General features: G+C 26.9%; 2 protein-coding genes across 3 annotated transcripts in view; one reads left to right on the top strand and one right to left on the bottom strand.

Moving 5' to 3' along the window:
* The window catches only part of LOC127286321 (E3 ubiquitin-protein ligase TRIM9), a 224660-nt gene that overhangs the window by 140045 nt on the left and 61942 nt on the right, over positions 1-22673 (bottom strand). The window lies entirely within an intron of this gene.
* On the top strand, positions 6319-8017 carry LOC127286331 (uncharacterized). The gene is made up of 3 exons (XM_051312725.1): positions 6319-6605; positions 7105-7278; positions 7643-8017. Exons 2-3 carry the CDS (start codon positions 7138-7140, stop codon positions 7853-7855), a joined length of 354 nt encoding a protein of 117 aa, XP_051168682.1. The 5' UTR covers positions 6319-6605; positions 7105-7137; the 3' UTR covers positions 7856-8017.

Below are 22673 nucleotides of genomic sequence, written 5' to 3'. Positions count from 1 at the left end.
GCGAGGTACCTGATCAGTTCAGCTGTACAATTATTTTCGTGCTATTTTCATGAAAAGAATATAAATTAACGGCAAAAACAATTGATATTTATAAAAAAGTGTAAAATTGATTTAATTTGAGTGTTTGCAATACGAATTATTAAATAATAATTAAGTTTTTATCAAATGTGAATAGTGTTGTGAAAACCTGTGAAAACTAATGAGTTACTACATTACCGATCGCATATGATAATAAAAAGTTCTCGATGAGTGTAACAAAAAAGCTGCAATCATGTCCGTAATTTTGAACGAGAAACAATTATGAAATCAATAATTATTTGTATAACTTTATTCTGAATTTTAAAATTCACTTTTTATTTTCTTTCAAAGCAAAAGCTTGGAAGAAAACATGCTCGCACTGTATTGTAAAAACTGGTGGCGCCATCTCTGGCAATCTCGGAAATTATGTACTTGGTTAAATTGGAGCTTTTTTGTTACACTCATCGAGAACTTTTTATTGTCATATGCGATCGGTAATGTAGTAACTCATTAGTTTTCACAGGTTTTCACAACACTATTCACATTTGATAAAAACTTAATTATTATTTAATAATTCGTATTGCAAACACTCAAATTAAATCAATTTTACACTTTTTTATAAATATCAATTGTTTTTGGAGTTAATTTATATTCTTTTCATGAAAATAGCACGAAAATAATTGTACAGCTGAACTAATCAGGTACCTCGCGCACATTTCCATTCATTATTAATTATTTATTGCTTTATTAATTACAAATTTTGTACGAATTTACTCTATAAACATTCATTTACCCTTTTATCAACTTTTTTTTATCATAATAAGTCGATTAATAGCTTTTTTATACGTTTTTTTACATGTCTACCTAATGTCTACCTAAAGTCCGCTTAGTTAAGTAGACATTACGTAAATCGAATCCGCCAGGGAACCAAAAAACATCACCAACAATAAAGTTTTCTTGAAAGTTACCTATGATTACACAAATACGCACCTACAAAGTCTTAAGGAAATTTATTTTTCTACACTTAGCGGCGTGAAAAATGATATTCCAACCCCCTCCCAGGGGTTTTAGCGGGTTAAGGGGGTAAAGAATTTGTTTTTGGTGGTGTTTTTTGATTTCAGCGCCCCAAGAAACGTAGGATTAGACACCGAACTTGACTTTTTGTGAAATTTAAAATTTTAACCCTCTCCCAGAGGGTTGTACGGGGTTAAGGAAAGAAAGGATTTGTTTTCAATGGTGTTTTTGGGATGAAGCGACCCAAAAAAACATTGGAATAGACACCATACTCAATTTTTTTTTAATTTGAAACTCCAACCCCCGTGAGTAGGTGCAAGGGGTGGTTGCGGGAAAATGGGTCGTCAAAAAAATTGTTAATGGTCATATTCGGTTTCAGCGACCACAAAAACATAGGAATATGGGGTTGTGTTTTTTGGGACCTGAATTTTTTTTTGTGCCTGTGTTATTATTGGAGCAATATATGATCGTAATCGTGAACTTCTGAGGAAAACGAATATGTCAAAATAAATTAAACAGTGTTTATATTTAAAAATTTTATAATTTTTTTGAAAAACTCATTAAGCGTCATAAAATAATATTGTCATTAAGCCCGAGAACGTCATACAGGCCCCCGCTGTAATTGACTTACTCGAGGTCTGAGCCCGGGACAGGCCGATAGAATGAAGATATACCACTTCCCTTTTCAGGACCCAATCCGTGATCGCTCGATTCGTCCTAACAGTCTTGGGTTGAGGGAAATTTTTTTATTATTGTATATGCGATATAGATGATAACCGTTTAATCCCAGTGAGTGGAAGTGGTGTATTCATACTTAACTTACCAACACCTATCCCCGAGGATGCCACTCAGGCCTACCGTAATATCTGCCACTCGCGAGAACTTAATATAGGCCCAGATTGGTAGAGTGGGGGTATAACACTTCTCCTCAATGGAGTGAAACGGCTACTGCTGATGTAAGATAAACATAGAGCAACCGACTACCGTTTCAACAACATTGTAGTAGTGTTGATAAAAAAAGATTCTAATAGTCTCAGGTAACTTAACTTGATTATTATAAAGTTTATAATATTTTTCTGCAATTTGTCGATCAATAACTTACTGCAGGTGTTGAATCTTCTTATATTATATTTGTCTTTTTCATTTTTGTATTGGGCCCAAAAAATATATTCCTATTTTTGTATAGTATTAATAATTATATATGTATTTTAAAGATAAATATGGATATGGCATGATATTGGTATTGAAGATATTTGTTTCTTTTGGTTGTCCTAAATGTTTCATATAAAAAATACTTCAATCCATTTAGTTTTTTTGGTATTAAATAACATTGGCATTAAAGATATTACGATTTTGAGGATAAAGAAAGATATTGGATAACATTAGTATTGAATATATTTTAATAATGCAACAAAAATATTGATTGTTTTATAATAGTGGAAGCTGTCTTTTGGAAAAATTTTTTGGTATTGGGTAATTTTGGCATTAAAGATATTTGGATTTTGAGGATAATAAAATATGATATTGGATAACATTGGCATTGAATATATTTCGATATTGAAAAAAAAATATTGACTGTTTGAGAATAGAGGATGCTGGCTTTTGGAAAAGTATTTAAATAGATAGAAAGAGGTTTGAATATTGTTTTAAGGGTTAAAATTGTTTTATGGGTTAAATAATAGTTTGTGAGTTGAATATTGATTTGAATATTAATAAAAAGTGCAGAGGAAAATAAGTTTAATAATAATCATTATCGAAAATGATGTAATGTGGAAAAAGATTAAACAACGCTAATTCACGTTCATAAAAGACTATCATTGTTGCATAAGTTAGCTGAATTATAGTTAATGCAATATTTTATAGGTGAAACACATGTAAGTAAATTTTTTAAAGCAATAAACTAAAATAAACGATTTGTTTTGAAAATTGGCTTTATCAACAGTTTGAAAGTTGAAGAAGGATACCATGTCGAACATAGAAGAGTATTTTATTTTAAGTAATGAAGATTTTAAAATTATTGAAAATGTAAATGAAATGTTAAATGATATGAACATGTATAAATTTCAAGAATTATCAAAAAATGATTCAAATTCTTTTTTCATTATGCAAAGTACTTTGTATTTACAAATGCTTGATTTAATTGTTCCAATTAGAGAAAGAGTTAAACATATTCAAATAGTTTTTAGCGGTAATAACAATGCTGGTCATTGGATTTGTGTTTATTACGATGGAGTAAGACTTTATATTTTTGATAGCCTTAATGCAGGGTGTTTGAATATTCACCAAATAGAATATTTAATTAGATTGTTTCCTTTCAAACCAACAGAATTTTTTGTAGATGTTGATCAACAACCGATTGGTACAGTTAAGTGTAAAGTATAATGCAATAGCATTTGCAACATCTGTATTGGTTAACAGTGTAAATTAAAAGATTAATTTATGAAACTGATAATAATATAATGAGCAAGCATTTGATATCATTTTTTGAAAACAATTAATTAAATAATTTTCCGGCAGTTAGAATGTCTAATATTAGGATTTCGATTTGTAGAGAATGATTGGAATTGTCTTTTCATAAATCGAGCTAAAGAAGTTGAAAATGGTGAACTAAACCTTTCATATTTTTTAAAGACTTTTCCCAGTAAAAATGACAACAGAGTTCTGTCTACTGAAACTGAGAATGAAAAGAAAATACCCAAAGAAAAAAGTTTGTCCTGTAAGATGAAGAAATTATCTACAGAAATTGAAGAGGGATTTACATGTTGATGTAAATTCAGTATGCACAACAGAAAATAATAAGAAAATAATTTCTAGTCTTATTGTTAGGGAAAATTTTGATCCTATGACATATCCTACAATGTTTCCTTATGGTGATCCTGGATGGACTGTTAACCTTAAGCATACTCAAGGTACTTGTAATTTTATTCATTTACAATTTTATATGTATCGTCTTTCATAGTGAAGAAAAAAGCGTGGATTGACACATGTGCGTTTAACTATTTGTTTACGTACACAAATTTGCGATTCAGAAACTTTAAATAAAATGATATGTGCTGAAATCACAGACGAAATAAAGAATCCAGAACTTTTTAACATTGTAAAGCGATTTTAAGTTCATGGGCCTTGTGGTAAACAAAATAGGAATTCACCTTGCATGGATCCTGAGATGGGTCATTTAAATGTATTGCTGACAATTCGACGATCGTAGCATTGTATAATCTTTATTTGAGTACAAAATTTAAAGGTCATATTGACTGGGCAATAATAGGTATTATATTATTATAACACCATAATGTTGAAATAGTAATACAGTAACGATTACAAAAATAATATTATTATTTTTGTGAGATCAAAATTCCAAAAAGTGTCCGTCAAATAAAAATAAATTTTTCATAAAAAATTGCAGATATCTCGCGCGTTTACGCGCGTTTCTTTTAGCTAGTTCTAAATAAAAGGTTTCAAAAATTTTTAATTATTAATATATTTGTAAGAAAAACAACCAAAAACGTGTTTAATTCTGAAAAAAACCATGGAAGGCCTCATAAATATAATTAAAAATTTAAACCAAAATTTAAAATAATATTACTTATTGATATATACTAATAGGAATAATAAAAATTTATTTTTCAATAAACAGTGTATATTTCTTCTTAACTTAAATTTCTAGTAATACAATTTATAAATGTAAACTAATAAATGCAAAATTCTAGTTTAAAATATATATACATACATTAATTGATATTCGATATGTACAATAAATATTTTATTTTCTAAATTAATAGGTAATTAAAACCGCCACTGTCCTTGAATTCCAATATGTTTTTGAGGTCTTCCATGTGGCTCCTTGTTCATTCCCCCATTGACAACGACACTTCCGTGTTTATTTTCATAAATTGTACGACCATAGTCAATATTATATGATGAACCTCCTCCTTGTTTTTGACCCTCAACTGTGACACGATTTTTGTCATCAGCTGATCGTCTGAAGCGTCTCGAAAACTAAAACACAAAAAATTATTAACATTTTTCCCTAAATCAGGAGCTTTGCTTAAATTTCCTTTTTATTATATGATTAAAAAAAGAAGTTAAAATTTGTTTTATAATGACGCTGTTTTCTTCGTAAACATGAGTACGAAAATTTACGAATGCAGAGTTAAAATATTTAACCCACTCAGTGAAAACGGCGACTTAGATAATTTTTATACACTGAAAATACAGTTTATTTAATTGAAATAATAATTATTTGTTTAAATGAAATATTTATTTGATGATATGGTAAAATAACGGATTATATATGAATTAATTAAATTTTGTTTTTAGTGTACAAAAATTTTAAATTCTTGGGAGAAAAATATTCACTTACACTTGGTCTGTTCCATTGACTTGGTCGGCTATTAGGAAACTTAGGTTGTGGAAAATGTGTATTTCGTGGTGGTCCTATTTGTGCGTGTGTAACTGCTATAAATGCTACAATTAGCATTACAATAGACAAAATATTCTTCATCTTGACTATTTTTTTTTTAGTAATTATCACTAAAAAATAAAAATTCAATTTTTTTTAGTTTTAGGAGAAAAAAAGAAAAAAAATTTCTAAATTTGAATTATAGGGAGAATTTATTTACTAATATTTGAATTAGTAAAAATTTTCTAATCATTTTTAATCATTTTTCAACAAAGCTTAAGTAAAAAAAAAACAAAATACCACTAAATTGAATGGAAATATTTCATTAGAATTTAGTGAAAATTTCTACTAATTTGAAATATAGTGAACGAATTCTCACTAATCGAAATTTAGAGAGTACACCCAGAGAAATGTTTTATTTTTACCAATCTATCATTTCTCTGGTTGTATATATGAATTTTTAATTATATGACAATAGTAATGCTTAATTTTAATTATGTTGACTGAGATGCTTACCTCTAATGGTACTGCGAATTAACCTTCTTGTAGAAAGTTCAAGTGGCAATTGTATGCTGTTTGAGATCAGAACGCATCTTTTATACGTTTATTCACTCATGCAAAAATAATAATCATAATGCTATAGTTTTTCTTCATCTCGACTTACTCTTGTGTAAAAACAAAGAAACACATTCATATGTGTATGCGAATGAACAAACTCGGGGAGTTCCTCTGTTATCTCTAATAATATAATTTGCATTAAAGTTATCGTCATGAATCATATTACTTTTAAGACTATATATCTACATATTGGGATATTCCTCAGTTCTTCGATTAGTTTACTTTGCATCTTTTTCTATGTAGAAATTTATCGTGACCTTCGCCTAGTGTTAAACTACTGCTGGACAGTTGTCGTGGAAAATTATTCTCAAATATATGTCTTGCAGAACAGATTATTGAAACTCCCCGATTTCATTCTTTCGCATACACATGAATGTGTTTATTTGTTTGTATATGCACACAAGAGTAAATCGAGATGAAGAAAAACTATAGCATTATGATTATTATTTTTGCATGAGTGAATAAACGTATAAAAGACGTGTTCTGATCTCAAACATCATACAATTGCTACTTGAACTTTCTATAAGAAGGTTAATTCACAGTACCATTAGAGGTAAGCATCTCAGTCAACATAATTAAAATTAGGCATTTGTGATATAATTAAAAATCCATATATATATATATGTGACGCGATCTGAAGAAAGGGACCTTAGAAGCAAATGAATTATTGGTTATGTTTACAATAGTTTTACTTGAACTAAAAGTTTATTTTTGTTAGTAAAATTTTAATTGAATATTTTGGATGCAATGAAGACCTAAATATCATTAGTTTGCATTACGAGTTGAACGTCTTTGTGTATTTTCACTTTAAAATTTCTAAACGTAACCTATAACTTTTTGCTTCTAAGGTCCTTTTCTTCAGATCGCGTCACATATACTCTAAATTTCAATTAGTAAGAATTCGTTCACTAGTTGAAATTAGTAGAAATTTTTACTAATTCAAATATTAGTGAACGAATTTTCAACTAATTCAAATGAAGAGATTATATACGATTTTAAAAAATCTTTTTTTTTTCTTCTAAAACTAAAAAAATTGAATTTTTATTTTTTAGTTGATAATTACTAAAAAAAAAAAAATAGTCAAGATGAAGAATATTTTGTCTATTGTAATGCTAATTGTAGCATTTATAGCAGTTACACACGCACAAATAGGACCACCACGAAATACACATTTTCCACAACCTAAGTTTCCTAATAGCCGACCAAGTCAATGGAACAGACCAAGTGTAAGTGAATATTTTTCTCCCAAGAATTTAAAATTATTTACACTAAAAACAAAATTTATTTAATTCATATATAATCCGTTATTTCACCATATCATCAAATAAATATTTAATTGAAACAGTCAATTATTTTTTCAATTAAATAAACTGTATTTTCAGTGTATAAAAATTATTATCTAAGACGCCGTTTTCACCGAGTGGGTTACATTTTAACTCCGCATTCGTAAATTTTCGTACACATGTTTACGAAGAAAACAGCGTCATTATAAAACAAATTTTAACTTCTTTTTTGAATCATATAATAAAAAGAAAATATAAGCAAAGCTCCTGATTTAGGGAAAAATGTTAATAATTTTTTGTGTTTTAGTTTTCGAGACGCTTCAGACGATCAGCTGATGACAAAAATCGTATCACAGTTGAGGGTCAAAAACAAGGAGGAGGTTCATCATATAATATTGACTATGGTCGTACAATTTATGAAAATAAACACGGAAGTGTCGTTGTTAATGGGGGAATGAACAAGGAGCCACATGGAAGACCTCAAAAACATATTGGAATTCAAGGACAGTGGCGGTTTTAATTATTCATTTAGAAAATAAAATATTTATTGTACATATCAAATGTCAATTAATGTATGTATATATATTAAAATAGAATTTTGCATTTATTAGTTTACATTTATAAATTGTATTACAAGAAATTTAAGTTAAGAAGAATTATACACTGTTTATTGAAAAATAAATTCTTATTATTCCTATTAATATATATCAATAAGTAATATTATTTTAAACCGTTTGGTTTAAATTTTTAATTATATTTATGAGGCCTTCCATGGTTTTTTTCAGAATTAAAAACGTTTTTGGTTTTTTTTCTTAAAAATATATTAATAATTAAAAATTTTTGAAACCTTTTATTTAGAATTGCGATAATAATATTTAAAATTTATATAACTTAAGGGTATGTGGGAACCTCCCACGTGACCTACTATGGGAAAATGTGTTTTGGTAGTACACATTTCACTCTAAAATGAGAAAAGATTTTTTTTTGAGGGATGATAGATTAGGGTACAAAGAATCTCGCTGTTCTCCGAAAAATACATAATTTTGAGTTAAATTATTTAAAACTTAAGTTTAAAGAGTTTAATTTTTAAACGAAAATGAAAAGAAACATGGCGGCGCATACACAGACGTTGCTTGAGTGTGTCAGTGCTCCAGTAAACAGCGCCAATTCGAGCGAGTGGCCGCTGAATGAACTATGATAAAACACATTATTTTACTATTTATTGCTTTATTTTTATTATTTTTGCGTTAAGTTGTAGTAAATGAGTAGAACAGCGAGATTCCTTGTACCAAACTAAATCATTTCTCCAAAATTTTAACCCGAAATCATTTTTTATTTCAGAGAAAGTTTCAAACCACAAGAAAAACGCCCTTTGCCCACATACCCTCAAGTTCGATTTAAAATTGTTATAAATAAAACTTGTAGTAAAAAAATAATTATATATAATATTTTATATAATATTCCATACAAAATAAAAAAATTTTAGTACTAAAACAATTGCATATAATTATTATTTTAAAAAAATATATCTCTAACCTTGAACTGCAGACGTTGTATCATCATACATTTCGGACGATAAAATGTGTTGGAGAGACACGCGCGATTTAAAAATTTCAAACACTCCCGAAATCACGTTTAAATAATTAAAAAACAAGATACTTTTATTGAAACTTTAAGCGATCATCGCGATTTTGAGAATTTCTAACACTTCCGAGACAAAATAAAATAAAGTAAAAAAAAAATTTAACACTAAAATTGTTTTTATTTGATTCACGAATTAAAAAAATTCGAGCACTCCCGAAGCTACCAATATACTCGTTACAAATGATGTGCAAAAATATCAAACAAAAAATAATAATGATAATTGCGATTACAAAATTTACACTAACACTATACACGTTTAAACAGATCAATGCTCGACATGCCACTGCTTGAATTATCTTTAGGATTTATTCGATCTATTTGTTATGTCCTTCGATTTAAAGTACACTCGTCCTTCAATATGTAAACACACAGCTTATTGGAATGCAGGTATAAAGGTAATAAAATTCCAAAATACCTTTGATACAATTAAATTACTTAATTAACACTACATAAAAATAATGTCTAAAAACAATACAAATTTTTTTTAAGTTGAACAAATTTAAGATAACAAAAAAATATTTCAAAAAATACTATATTGACTTATTTTTTAATTATTAACCTTTATGGGACTGAGGAAAAAAACACCTTCTATGGACGGACGAGGTACCCGGGTACCTATGTTCAATTTCTTGAAGATTTTGTATCACAATGAGCAGTTCAATTAACTTTAAGTGTAGTGGTCGTTTAAATGAAAGTAAAAATCATATAATATGAATATTTATACATAAATATTGCTAATAAAAAAATATTATTATTAGTTGATTATTAAAAACTGTTCATTACGTATAAGTATTTTGTATATATTCACAATTTCATTGATCTTCCATTCAATAGTATCCGTGTTTATACTATTTGCAATAATACAACATAGGAAAAGTACGTGTTAACAAAAATTAACAATTTAACATTTTCGCTCTTTTCTTGAAAACTTATTGTACGCTTCCACGAAAATTCGTGTTTGTGCAAGAATAAACAAGACCACGCGCAGCACATTCACACCGTCAGTGTAGTGACAATTTCTCTGGATATACTAAGTAGTTAATTGACGTGAGTATTGTTAAATATTGTTTGTTACAATTGTTAATTTACTATTTTTGTAAATTGAAAATAATAATTGTTTTGTTCATAGTATTTAGCTATGAATAACGACGACACTGGTTCAAGACGGCGATCTGCTAGATTGCAAAACAGGTACATATTTATGCAGATTATTTATGAAATCAAATATAAAAATGTAAGAAATTTATTTTTTATTATTTAAAAATTGTTTAATAAAATTTATCATAATCTTTTAATAAAAATTTCTACGTTTATCTGCATAAAAGGTATGGAGGTACCCGGGTACCTTGTCCGCCTTTTAAGGGTGAAGAAACTTTGTTTATTATTTTCGAATAAATAAATGAAAAAGGTACATTATAAATAATATAAAAACACTTTGTATAGATAAATTTGAGATGTCAAAAAACCTTAGGTCGATACGATTTTAAAAATTATAAAAAAAATCAATTTGAAAATGCAAAAGGTACCCGGGTACCTCGTCAGTCCCATAAAGGTTAAATTATTTAAATAATTTATTAATAATTTGAAAAAAGTTATTAGATATAAAAAATTTAGAGATAATGAAGTTATTTTGTTATCACAAACAGAAGGTGATCTTAATATTCAAAAAGAAGTGTTGGGTAAAAGACTTGTAAGTCAACGTGGCTATGAGGTCAGAGTACACGGCTCACGTCCTAAGGATCCTGGTTTCGATCCCTCTAGCGTGCAAGATTTTTCAAAATTATACATAAGTATTTTATTTACTGTACATATATGTAATAATCTAACAAAGAATAGAATAATAAATAGAATTTTATGTGTGAATCTTAAAACATGACTTACATTCAATATTCTTCGGCCTCATACTAATTTAATTAGTTCAAGGAAACAATACATAATAGTAATTCCCCTTTGGATATATTTGGAATTTGCATTGGAAAAATTATATGAAATAATTACTTACATTTTTTGGAAATAAATTCAAAACTTCAGCTTACCTGAAACATGAAAAAAAGAACAATTATTACCATGAAAATTCTTTTTACTTAAAAAATTATTGCTAATTCAAATTAGTAAAATTTAACTAATTCAAAAGCAAGAAGTTAGTTATTAATAAAAAATTAGTTAAAATTTTTTAATAATTCTTAGGGAGTATGAATCAACGTAGCTGTGTGGTCAGAGTACATGGTTCGCGTCTCAAGGGTCCTGTGTTCGATTCCCCCCAGCGTGCGAGATTTTTTAAAATTATTCTCCACTATTCTATATGTAATAATCTTAAACAAAATGTAAGTTAGAAATAAAAAATTATAAAACCCCTTCATTTATAACGACTATTAAAATTAGTTGCTGATTAGTTTTAGACTAAAACAATTAAAAATTGCACCAATTGAATGTGTAATTAAAAACCTATACACATCAATAATTGTACTCTCTAAATTTGAATTAGTGAATGTATTCTCACGAATTCAAATTTAGAGAGTAAGTCTAGCGCCTTTGCAACCTCTCCTCTACATCATTCATCATAGAAGTAAGAAATTTAAATAATATTGATTCATGACGATAGCTTTAATGCAAATTATTGAGATAACAGAGGAAGTCCCCGACTTCATTGATTCACATACATCAATGCTTGGTTGCACACTAGTGTAAATCAAGATAAAGCAACAAAACTATACTATATTCTGATTATTATTCTTACGAGTGAATAAACGTATATAAAAGACGAGTTCCAATATTAAACATCATAATATATATAATTGCCACTTGAAAATTCTGAAAGATTAATCCAAAAGCAGTGCAAGAGGTAAGTGCTTTTCAATTACCTTCATATTATTATTATTATTATACATAATAAAACATACTCTCTTTCAGTTTTCAAGATTAATGTATAATTAATTAATTAATTAAATTTTAACAATAATTTAATTAATTCTAATTTTAAAACATTTATTTATTCACATGAAAAAAAAGTAGAATTTTTACCCCAAAATCGGTATAAAAATTACCTGCAACAAATTTTATCTTAGTTGAGGGCGCCACCGTCTATGTGAATTAGCATTGGTGAAAATTACCCGCAACAAAATTTATCCAGCGTTTTTTCTGTGTTTTCAAAATAGTATAATTTTAACCCTTAACTGGCACCATTATAAGTCCATTAGACCCGAACATTTTTTCGAGCTCAAATTAATTGAATGTGTATAGCTTTTGAATATTTTTTGGTATTTTAATATATTATTAGTTTGATATAAATTCATAAAAATATAAAATTGAATTTTTTATTTTTTAGTTGAAAATCACTAAGAAAATCATCAAGATGAAGAATATTTTTTTGTCCATTGTAATGCTAATTTTAGCATTTGTAGCAGTTACACAAGCACAAATGGGAAATTCACGTTTCCCACATTCTGGTTTTCCAAGACCTTCTAACCCTCTTAAACCACCAACGTGGCAGAAACCAATTCCAGTAAGTTTCCAATATAATTATTTTCATCTTTTATCAATCGGAAAAATGATTTGTTTAATTTTTTTTCTTTTTCAAAATATTTCTTTCTTTCATCAAAAATAATAATAATAATAATAAATTTCTCTCTAAATCTGAATTAGTAAAAATTTTAACTAATTTGAATTAGTAACTCACTTTTTGCTTTTAAATAAGTATAATTTTACTAATTCGTTAGTAAAAACAAATTTTTTTTTTGTAGTATTAAATTGTTAAATTTTACTAATTCTAAAGCAAAAAATGATTTACTAATTAAAAGTTAAAATTTTTACCAATTCAGATTTAGAGAGAGTTGTTCACAGTACATTTTTTCTTAATTTAATCAAAATTTATTAATTTAAAAAATATTTATAATAATTTATATTTATTCGCGTTCTATTTTTTTGTGTTTCAGGTTCAACGTCACGAACCATCAGGACGTTTTTAATTTAATTATCAACAATGTAAATTTTATTTATTTAATAATTTTCTAACAACATATGTACTTTTAATAATTGAAAAAACTTTACGATTTTTGAGAATGTACCACTGAATAAAATAAGCTATTATTTATAAAAATTGGATAAAAATTTTTATTAAAATTTTATTTGCGTTATAAATCATATTTAATTTTGAGGTTATGTTAGAGCCTTCATCCTCCTTAAGTTTTACAATATATAACAATTTATTTATACATTTCTTTGATTTAAAGAAATTATTTCTTTATTTCTTTTTTGTTGACTCAAAGAAATAAATTTTTATTTTTTTACGTAGTCTGCGAAAACTCAGTCGTGGCAATTCAGCGTACTTAAGTTTGGAAGAAATATTTCTTTGAATCAAAGAAATTTATTTTCAGCTTAAAAGTATATCATTTAAAAAAAAAAATTTTAATTCAAATACTTCAAAATTTTTTTTCATAAAAGTAAAGAAAACTTTTTTTAATTCAAACAAATTTTATCTTTGATGCAAAAAATTATTTAATATTATATTCGTTAATTTATATAAATTAAGCAACATTTGCAAATATATAAGTAAATTGTTATTGTTTGTTCAAACATTTTTTTTTTATAATTCTGTACTAAAGTTGAAATTTCAACACTACGATAGTTTTGAGGTTATGTTTGGCATAAATTTAGATTATACATTATAATAATAGAATTTGTTTACATTAAGTTTGAGGTTATGTTATGGCTTAAATTTACATTTACTTTAAGATTATGTGAGATTATATATTATAAGGAACATTGTTTTGAGGGTACGGATAATATTTCAATAAATCTATAAATATAATTTTTTTTTTTTCCCAAAAAATATTATAATCTATATATATTATATTATATATATATGCATATATAGATATATTTTCTAATGTATCTGAAGTGTACGATTTATTGGGAGAGATTCGAATTTCGAAGGGCAAACGGATCCTTAATCCTTCCACTTAGACGGATCATCTGTGTGGGATCTGCATGAGTTCAGTGTAGGTGGATATATCCCCTCCCTCTATCATCCCCAATGTTAGTGATCCTTTCAAGCAAACGTTATTGGAGCGGAGGATAATCGTAGAGATTTCCTTCAGGAAATTACTTTTCCAAGAAGATGCCTTTACAAAGGAGAGCAATGCAAAATATGTTAAGAGATATTATTATGATTTCGTGTGAAATTCGCGCGCGAACACCAACATCACACGGGTAATTACACAGAAGCCATTTATTTTTAAATGTATTATTTTTTTTTTTTAAAGTTTTCAAAAGCAATTTTTCTTTTTTTTTTATTCAAAAACTTTTTTCATTTAATATACAATTGGAGTTTTAATGAATTTCTTAACTCTATATAACAATTGAAGTTTTATGTAAGAGGCAAAATTCCTAAAGTGATCCAATTCCCAACCAAAAATTTCAGTATTATACCAGAGTTGACTACTGGCGCAGTACTGGTTCAGTATTGGCTGCCGAGACTGGGCAGTCTGTACTGAACCAGTACTGGTATTTTCATTGTATCAGTACTGTTTCAGTACCACCCTCCCAGTACTGGCAAACCAGTACTGAGCCGATATTGAGCCAGTACTAGCTCAAATAGATTTTCTTTTTGATTAATACTAGTTTACAAAAAGTTCTAGAGTGAACCCGATGAATCTCTTTGTTTAAATATTTTGTTCATCAAAATTTTTTCAACTTGATTTTATTTTTCAAAATTAGCCCCTTCGCAGTCGAGGCCAAAATTTCATAAGTGGGCCCAAAATGTCAGTAAATTTTTGAATGATCAAAATTTGTGCAAATGTGTATACTATGGTATTTAAGGTCGCTGATTACGATTCCAAAGTCAGATTTTTTAAATTCAAAATGGCTGAGCCAATATGGCGGACGATTTTTCAAAAAATGACAAAATTGATTTTAAAATACTTAAAAATTATTACTCAGGGGTTTTGAGGGTCGCTGATTAGGAATCTATAGTCAGATTCTGACATCAAATTCGGAATCAGCGACCCCAAAAACCCCCGAGTAACGAGTTTCAAGCGAATATGGTCAATTTTCAAAATTTTTGGTCGCCATATTGGATCCGCCATTTTGAATTTTGTAAATCTGACATCAAATTCGGAAGCAGCGACCCCAAAAACCCCCGAGTAACAAATTTTAGGCCAATTCCGTCTTATTATTGGGCTCAAAATTTATGTGCGTGTATACACGTCATCGACACTTTGAGCCCACCTATTCCATGACGTGTATACACGTCATCGACACCCAAGGGGTTAAAATGTACTTTATTTTGCTTTTCTGTGGGTAAAATTATTTAAACAAAAAGTTTCCTGAGACATTTTTATTTTTACTGAAATGTTTTTATATATTATAAAAACTTTGGTTTTATAATAAACATATTTTTATATTTATTTTTTGATTTTTTAAAAAATACTGGGTGCCAGTACTGCGCCAGTATTTGTCAGTACTGCGCCATTAGTAAATTTTCGATTGGGATGTTGTTTTCGAAAATTCTATTTTTTAGTTGAATGTATTATATTTTTTTTTATTATTATATTTATATTATTTTATTATATATTAATATTTTTTTCATTTTTCGAATTAGAATTTGTTACAATTTCTCTTTAAACGAATTTTTATTGCATACAAAATTCTTAAAACGCCGAATTTTTAATTTGTCCGAAATTATTGCAAATGGCCGAATAAACAATCAACAGAAAGATTTCGGCGCGTTTTTTTAATTTTGCCCAATCACGATTTTCTTGACAATTTTTGATTCGTCAATTTTAAAAAACGTGCCAAAATCTTTCTGTTGATTGTTTGTTCGGTCATTTGCAATTTCGGACAAATATGAAAATTCGGTAAAGGTACAATAAAAATTCGTTTTAAGAGAAATTGTTTCAAATTCTAATTCGAAAAATGAAAATTAGAAAATGAAAATTCTAACTAATGATTATAATAATCATGCGTCGCCAAAATTTACCCCTTTTTTGAAAATTGAATTTATTGGTAAAAATATTAAAAATATAAAGAAAACATCTTTAATCAGAAAAACCTATTATCTCAAAAGTATGAAAGATAAATTTTCTCATCTCGTAATCCTTTCAGTAAAGTTCCGTGTGAAGTCATATATATATATATATATATATATATATAGTGAAAGATCAATTAGCGTGTAACGCACAAGAGGTTAGTGGAACTTCAATCATACTAATTCATTATAGACTTTAATAGTTTAATGAAAGAGTCAATTAATTTTTTTTTAATTTTGTATTAATTATTACAAGCCTATTAATTTTAACAGAATATTTATAGAGAGAAAACTGAGAAAATTATTCTTTTATATAAATAAATATATATCATGTAGGGGAGAGTGGGCAACAGTGGTTCATCACTTTTTTCTTAAAGCTGCGTAGTAATATATTAAATTTGAAACATTTTAGGTACTTTTTTTGTAAATTCATGAATTAATCAGAAAAATGTAAATAAAAAACAAAAGTAAATAAAATCTTTGTGAACGTAATTTTAAAAATATTTTAATTATCAAATCATTTAGTTATACTCTAGAATTATTTTATATTGACAAATAATTTATTTCACCAATTTTAAATACGAAGCTGAAGTACGCAACGTTTATATAAACGATTTTTAAAGAAATATTTCTTTAAAATGAAAAATTCTATAATTTTTTGCCTAAAAAATATTTTTTTATAATTTGTTGGTTAACGAAAACTACAAGAAATATTTTTTAGGCAAAAAATTGTAGAATTTTTCATTTTAAAAAATTATTTCTTTAAAAATCGTTTATATAAACGTTGCGTACTTCAGCTTCGTTTTTAAATTAAATTATTTATTCGTTTAAACTCGATATCTTAATTTATTTATTCATATTTACAAACAAGAAGAATTAAAAAAAAGTTGATGAATGATAAAAAAAAAATAATAAAAAATACTTTTCGTTCACCCCGCATAGTGGTTAAACATTAAAAGATAATAAATTTTAAATAAACGAATATCCAATAAAGTTTAAATGATTAATTACTTTTTAAAGATTAATGTAACGTTTCCTCTTCAATTCACGGTAGTGAAATAAATAAACTAATTTTCTCCAAGTATATATATATATATAGCTTTTATAGATTTATTCTCGTGTGTTCTTTTTATTACCGGATATGATCCCCCATTCTGTAATTAAGACCAAGAAACCGAGGATTCAACCATTTAAGGGTCGAACGGAGACAAATCTTTACTTAGTTTTTCCTGTGGGAAGTCACTTGTCACACGAACGATGTCTCTTCATTTCCAATATAAATTTATAGCTCCATTAATAAAGCTTTTTTTCGTCTATTTTTATATATACTCAACAATGAATCTTTCTGTTCTAACTTGTATATTCGATTTTTATTAATCACATTATACACGCTTATATCTAGACTATATGTGAATTAATTAAATCATTTTAATTAAATTTATTAATTATTAATAATGCAAGAAGTAAATTTTTTTACTTTTCCCCTTTATATATTGGAGTTTCTTTCTTTTTTATTCTATTTCATTAAAAATAATAATTCGGTTAAAATAAATATTCGCTTCAATATGAATATGTATTTTATAACGAATTAAAAAATTGTATAATATTTTTTGTTCATATACTGTCAACAGGCAGTTCATTCTGAATTCGGTATCATAATGAACGACAACTAACTTCAAGTAACTCAAAATGAACCGGACCCGGATCAAATGTCAGGTTATGTTAGTTTCTGAAGAAATTCAAGATTTTAAGATTATTATGTTGGCAACAACTGCAACTTATGTATGCAGCGCCACACTGGCGCCATATTCAAATTGAAATAGTAGAAATATTTTTTACTTTAATTTAACAATAAATTTGAATAATTATAGTTAATGTATAATATAAATTATTATTATATATTATATTTATAATATTCATTTACAAACTATTATATGTATTGTATTTTAAAATAGAATAATATGAATATAATAATAGATAATATATAATAATTGTAAAATATACAAGAATACCAATTAAAAAAATGGTATGGGATAAATTTATTAAAATAAATTTAAATAAAAATTTATATATATATATATATTACATTAATTATAATAATATTTATTTAATATTACGTAATTTAAAAATATTTAAACTGAAGAATGTTATAACAATCATTACATCACCTCGGTGACACGACTGTATTAAATCACAAGAAATCTAACACACATGTTGAAAGTGGCCGCAGAGCGGCGCTGACAGTACTTTGGCCGGTTAAACTGACAGTTTGTATATGTTTACAATCTGTCAAATTAGAAGAATTTTTTAAAACACACATAATTTTAATATTTTTTAATTTATGAATGGTTTATTAGTTTTGTAAAGTTGATGTATTGTTTTAATAATTTATGCGAATTGTGTGAAACATAGAACTAAATAAAAATGGTGAAATGTTTTGCTTTTGCTTGTAAATCTGGCTATGATTGGAAAAAACATGAATCTATTCATGATCTAAATTCAAACGAAAAAATTCACTTTTTTGCTGTTCCAAATGATCTTAAGTCTATAAAATTATGGCAAATAGCAATTCTTAGAGATGATGTTTCGGTGAAAGGCAAATTTGTATGTAGTAAACATTTTAACAAAGAGGACATTCTTTATGAAAGAATATTAACAGCACCTGACGGAACTATTTTAGGAAGGGTATGTATAAAAAATGTACTTTTTTAAAAACGTAAGTAATATAATAAAAATAATTCTTGTTTATATATAATAATAAATATAATTAATTTTATTATTAACTACTTTAATTTAATATTAAAAAATAATGTAAATAATTTTCCTTTAATATGTTAATATTAAAGATTCTCGTGTACAGGTAATATAATTTGTCCTTTAATTGTTTACAATAATCAATAAATTCTACCAGGTAATTACAGATTCATAATTTTAATACCAATATTTTTGTTAAAATTTTACGTTCTTTATTTTACAAGAGTAAGTACCAGAAACCTCAATTGAGAAAAGGAGCTTTGCCGACACTTCTTTTAGGAAGAAATGAGCCTATTAAAGAGCCTCGAAAATTACCAAAAAAGCGAAAATTGGATGAGCCACCAGATAATGATCATAAAAAAGTTAAAATAAATGAAGATGAATGTGAAATGCCTAAAATTATTCAACAAAGCCAAGATGATGTTTCAGATGCTTCGATAGATTCTACGAATTTAGCAATTTTATTTCAGCAAATTTTTGATGAAAAAAATAATATTCGAATGCCCCCATCTTGGATTAAAAGTAAGATTGTTTTAAATAAATGTCGTGGTGTTACTTTTTCCAAACGAGTAGCGAGAATGGTAAAGAATGGCAAAATTGATTCTTATTGCCAAAAGGAAATTACTGTTGGTGAAGACATGCAAATGATTATAAAAGTTAATAGCCAATTTATTAATCACAAAGACTTTGGATTCGAAAGTGATGAAATTCATTCAATCGATGAAATTGAAAACATAATTTCAGTAATTGACAAGCGGCGGATTTGTGAAGGAAGTCCGAAAGAGTTAAATAATAAGGGTGAAAATAATGAAAATCTTTGGAATACATTCAGTTACAAAGATAAACTGGATATCTTACGACATAATAAATGCCCCTTCTTGCTGCCTGAAAATAATGGGTCAAATGAAATTTCGAAACAAAATAATCAGTGCAACTTTTGTAGAAATGTTAAAACCCTAATATATCAAAAACAGATTCGTCGCCAAAGAAATAAAAATTCGAATTATTTGAATTTAAAAAGCCTTAGCCCAAAAAAACAAGAAAAAGTTAAAAAAATAATTCAAAAATTAAGAACTGCAAATCGGACAAAAGTTCGCAATCAAATGACTGTTCATTTACTAAAAGCCTCCATAAAAGCATGTCACACTAAAATGGAGAAAATTAATGAACAATCAATTGATGAATTATTAAGTAAAAACGATAAAATAAGTTCTAATGAACACTTAGCCATTCAAGAAATATTAAAAGCGTCCAAAGTAAAAAATCAAAAAAATCGAAAATATTCTGATGAATGGATTGTTCTGTGTATGCTACTCCACATGAGATCTCCAGTAACGTTTCGAATGATACGCGAAAATGAAATTTTACCTCTACCTTGCGTTCGAACTATTCGAAGGTAATCAATTCAAAATTTTTCGTTATTTAAATATAGTTTTCATAAACATTAAAAGTATAAAAATGATAATGCGAAAAAATAGTAATGGATAATTTAATAAATAATAAAATTAAATTTCTTACATATTATATATGAAAATTTTTTTTTAAAATACAAAATTCATAAACGTAATTAATTTGATTTTAAACAAGAATTCGGCTTTTTTTCGTTGACTGGTAAATTTGATTGTGGATCTATATAGACGCTATTTAACTTTATAACTAAACAAAAATAATTTTCATGCATATAATGACGTGAAAATGAACGATTAGTTTATTAAAATTTAATTTTCAGATATTTATCTGTTCTCGACTGTCCTTGTGGTTTCGATCCTGCATTTTTTGAAATTTTAAAGACTCACTTTTCTGAGAAATCAGAGTTGCAGCTAGATGGCATATTACTAGTAGACGAAATGTCAACTAGAAAAAATTTGCAATTAGATAAAAAAACAATGATGTTTAAAGGAGTCGAAGATTTTGGGGACCATCAGACGAAAAATGTTGAGACAGAGTTAGCTGATCATGGATTAGTGCTAATCTTTCAGCCACTCTATGACAGCTATTCTCAACCTGTAGCAGTTTTTGCCTCTAAAGGTCCCACTTCTGGTGAAAAATTGGCTAAAATATTGATTCAAGCCATATCGCTTCTAGAATCAGCAGGGGCAAAAATTCACGGAGTAGTTGCAGATGGAGGTACTCCAAATAGAAAAGCCTGGTCTTTAATGGGATGCAGTGGCAAAATGGATTCATCTTTCAAAAACTGGTTTGAGAATCCTATAAATCCAGATCGTAAAGTTTTTTTCTTTTCCGATGCGCCGCATTTAATGAAGACCATTCGTAATCGTTTGTTGAATTCGAAAAAACTAAGGGCAAGTATATGTTTATTTAAAAAGAATAAATATATTATGTTTTACATTAATTTTAGGTCAACCCAAATGAACCAATGGTGGAATGGGACCATTATATTATTTTACACGAAGTGGACAACAGTTTACACCATGGAATAAAATTATGCCCAAAAATTAGTAAAAAGCATGTACACATTGGAAAACATGATAGTTTGGCCAAAATGCGTGTATCTTTAGCATTACAGGTGCGTATTTTTACTAATAAAAATAAATAACAAATACGTTATAAATAAATTAATATAATTAAATAAATTAAAAAAATATATATGTATATAAATAAATAACAATAAAATATAAATAAAATATAAATATATAAATAAATAACAATAAAATATAAATAAGTTAATAAATAAAATAAAATATAAATAAATTAATAAATAAAATAAATTATAAATAAATAAAATATAAATATATAAATAAATAACAATAAAATATAAATAAGTTAATAAATAAAATATAAATAAATTAATAAATAAAATAAATTATAAATAAATAAAATATAAATATATAAATAAATAACAATAAAATATAAATAAGTTAATAAATAAAATATAAATAAATTAATAAATAAAATAAATTATAAATAAATAAAATATAAGTAGATTAATAAATACATAAAATAAAAAAAATTTCATTGTTTTGTATACTTATTTAATAGATTTTCAGTGCATCTGCAGCACGTGGATTGCGTTTTTACAAAGCTTATGAGGTGCGTCTTAACACGTGTGAATCTACGGCAAAGTTCAGTGAGACATTAAATGACATGTTTGATGCACTGAATCGAACTTCAGCAGAAACTGCTCTTCGACGTGATTGCAAAGATATTAAGGTTTTTAAAAATAATTCCCGCAAAAAATTATTATTTTATTTGATAACAAATTACGTACTATTTCTAGGTTTTGGAAAATAGCCTGAAATGGCTGAACGAATGGGAACAGGCTGTAAAAGATAATTTAATTCAGGAAACAGAATTCCTTACTAATCCTACGGCTCAGGGTCTTCGTATGACATTGCAGTCTACTTTAGATTTAGTTGATTATTTTCTAAATACAAGGAAAGTTGAAATGGTCTTCACTGGGAGAATAAATCAAGATTCTCTAGAGGTTGGTCAAACAAAATATCAATTTCTAGAAAATTTATTTCATATTACTTCCCATTTAAAATATTTTTCATTTACTCAAAACTAAATTTCTAAATTAGTTTTAGAATAATCGTAATATTTTATTTAGAACTGTTGGATCGTCTGGTTCGTATAAAAGTAATTTTTGTTATAAGTTTGTGTATAAATGGTGGAAATAGTTTAAAGATTTTCTGTGTTTGTCTGGAATTTTAGAAGTTGATTGCTTTCAGTGTATGTAGAAATATAAACAGTAGTATATTTTATATAGTGTGTTTATTCGCTTTTTATAGATAGTTACAAATAAAATAAATATTTAATAATTTTTTATTACTGTTTGTTTATATTCAGAGGTTTTTTGGAACAGTTCGTTTGGCAGGAGGAACCAACGACCATCCTGGTACCCCGACTTTCCTACAAATATATAAAATCTTGTCTTTCTACAGCATTCTAAAAC

Source organism: Leptopilina boulardi, unplaced genomic scaffold (genome assembly GCF_019393585.1).
Source record: "Leptopilina boulardi isolate dan_hultmark-lab unplaced genomic scaffold, ZJU_Lbou_2.1 LbouV2_352, whole genome shotgun sequence".
Classification (NCBI taxonomy): domain Eukaryota; kingdom Metazoa; phylum Arthropoda; class Insecta; order Hymenoptera; family Figitidae; genus Leptopilina; species Leptopilina boulardi.
Note: the sequence above shows the minus strand (reverse complement) of the source record. Positions and strands in the feature narration are given on the sequence as shown.

What these genes read in the sequence shown, in the direction of transcription:
- LOC127286331 (XM_051312725.1), top strand. Translation starts at nt 7,138, where the DNA reads ATGAAGAATATTTTGTCTATTGTAATGCTAATTGTAGCATTTATAGCA. An exon ending in GTCAATGGAACAGACCAAGT is followed by an intron (nt 7,279 to 7,642) that starts GTAAGTGAATAT and finishes TTTGTGTTTTAG; the next exon opens with TTTTCGAGACGCTTCAGACG.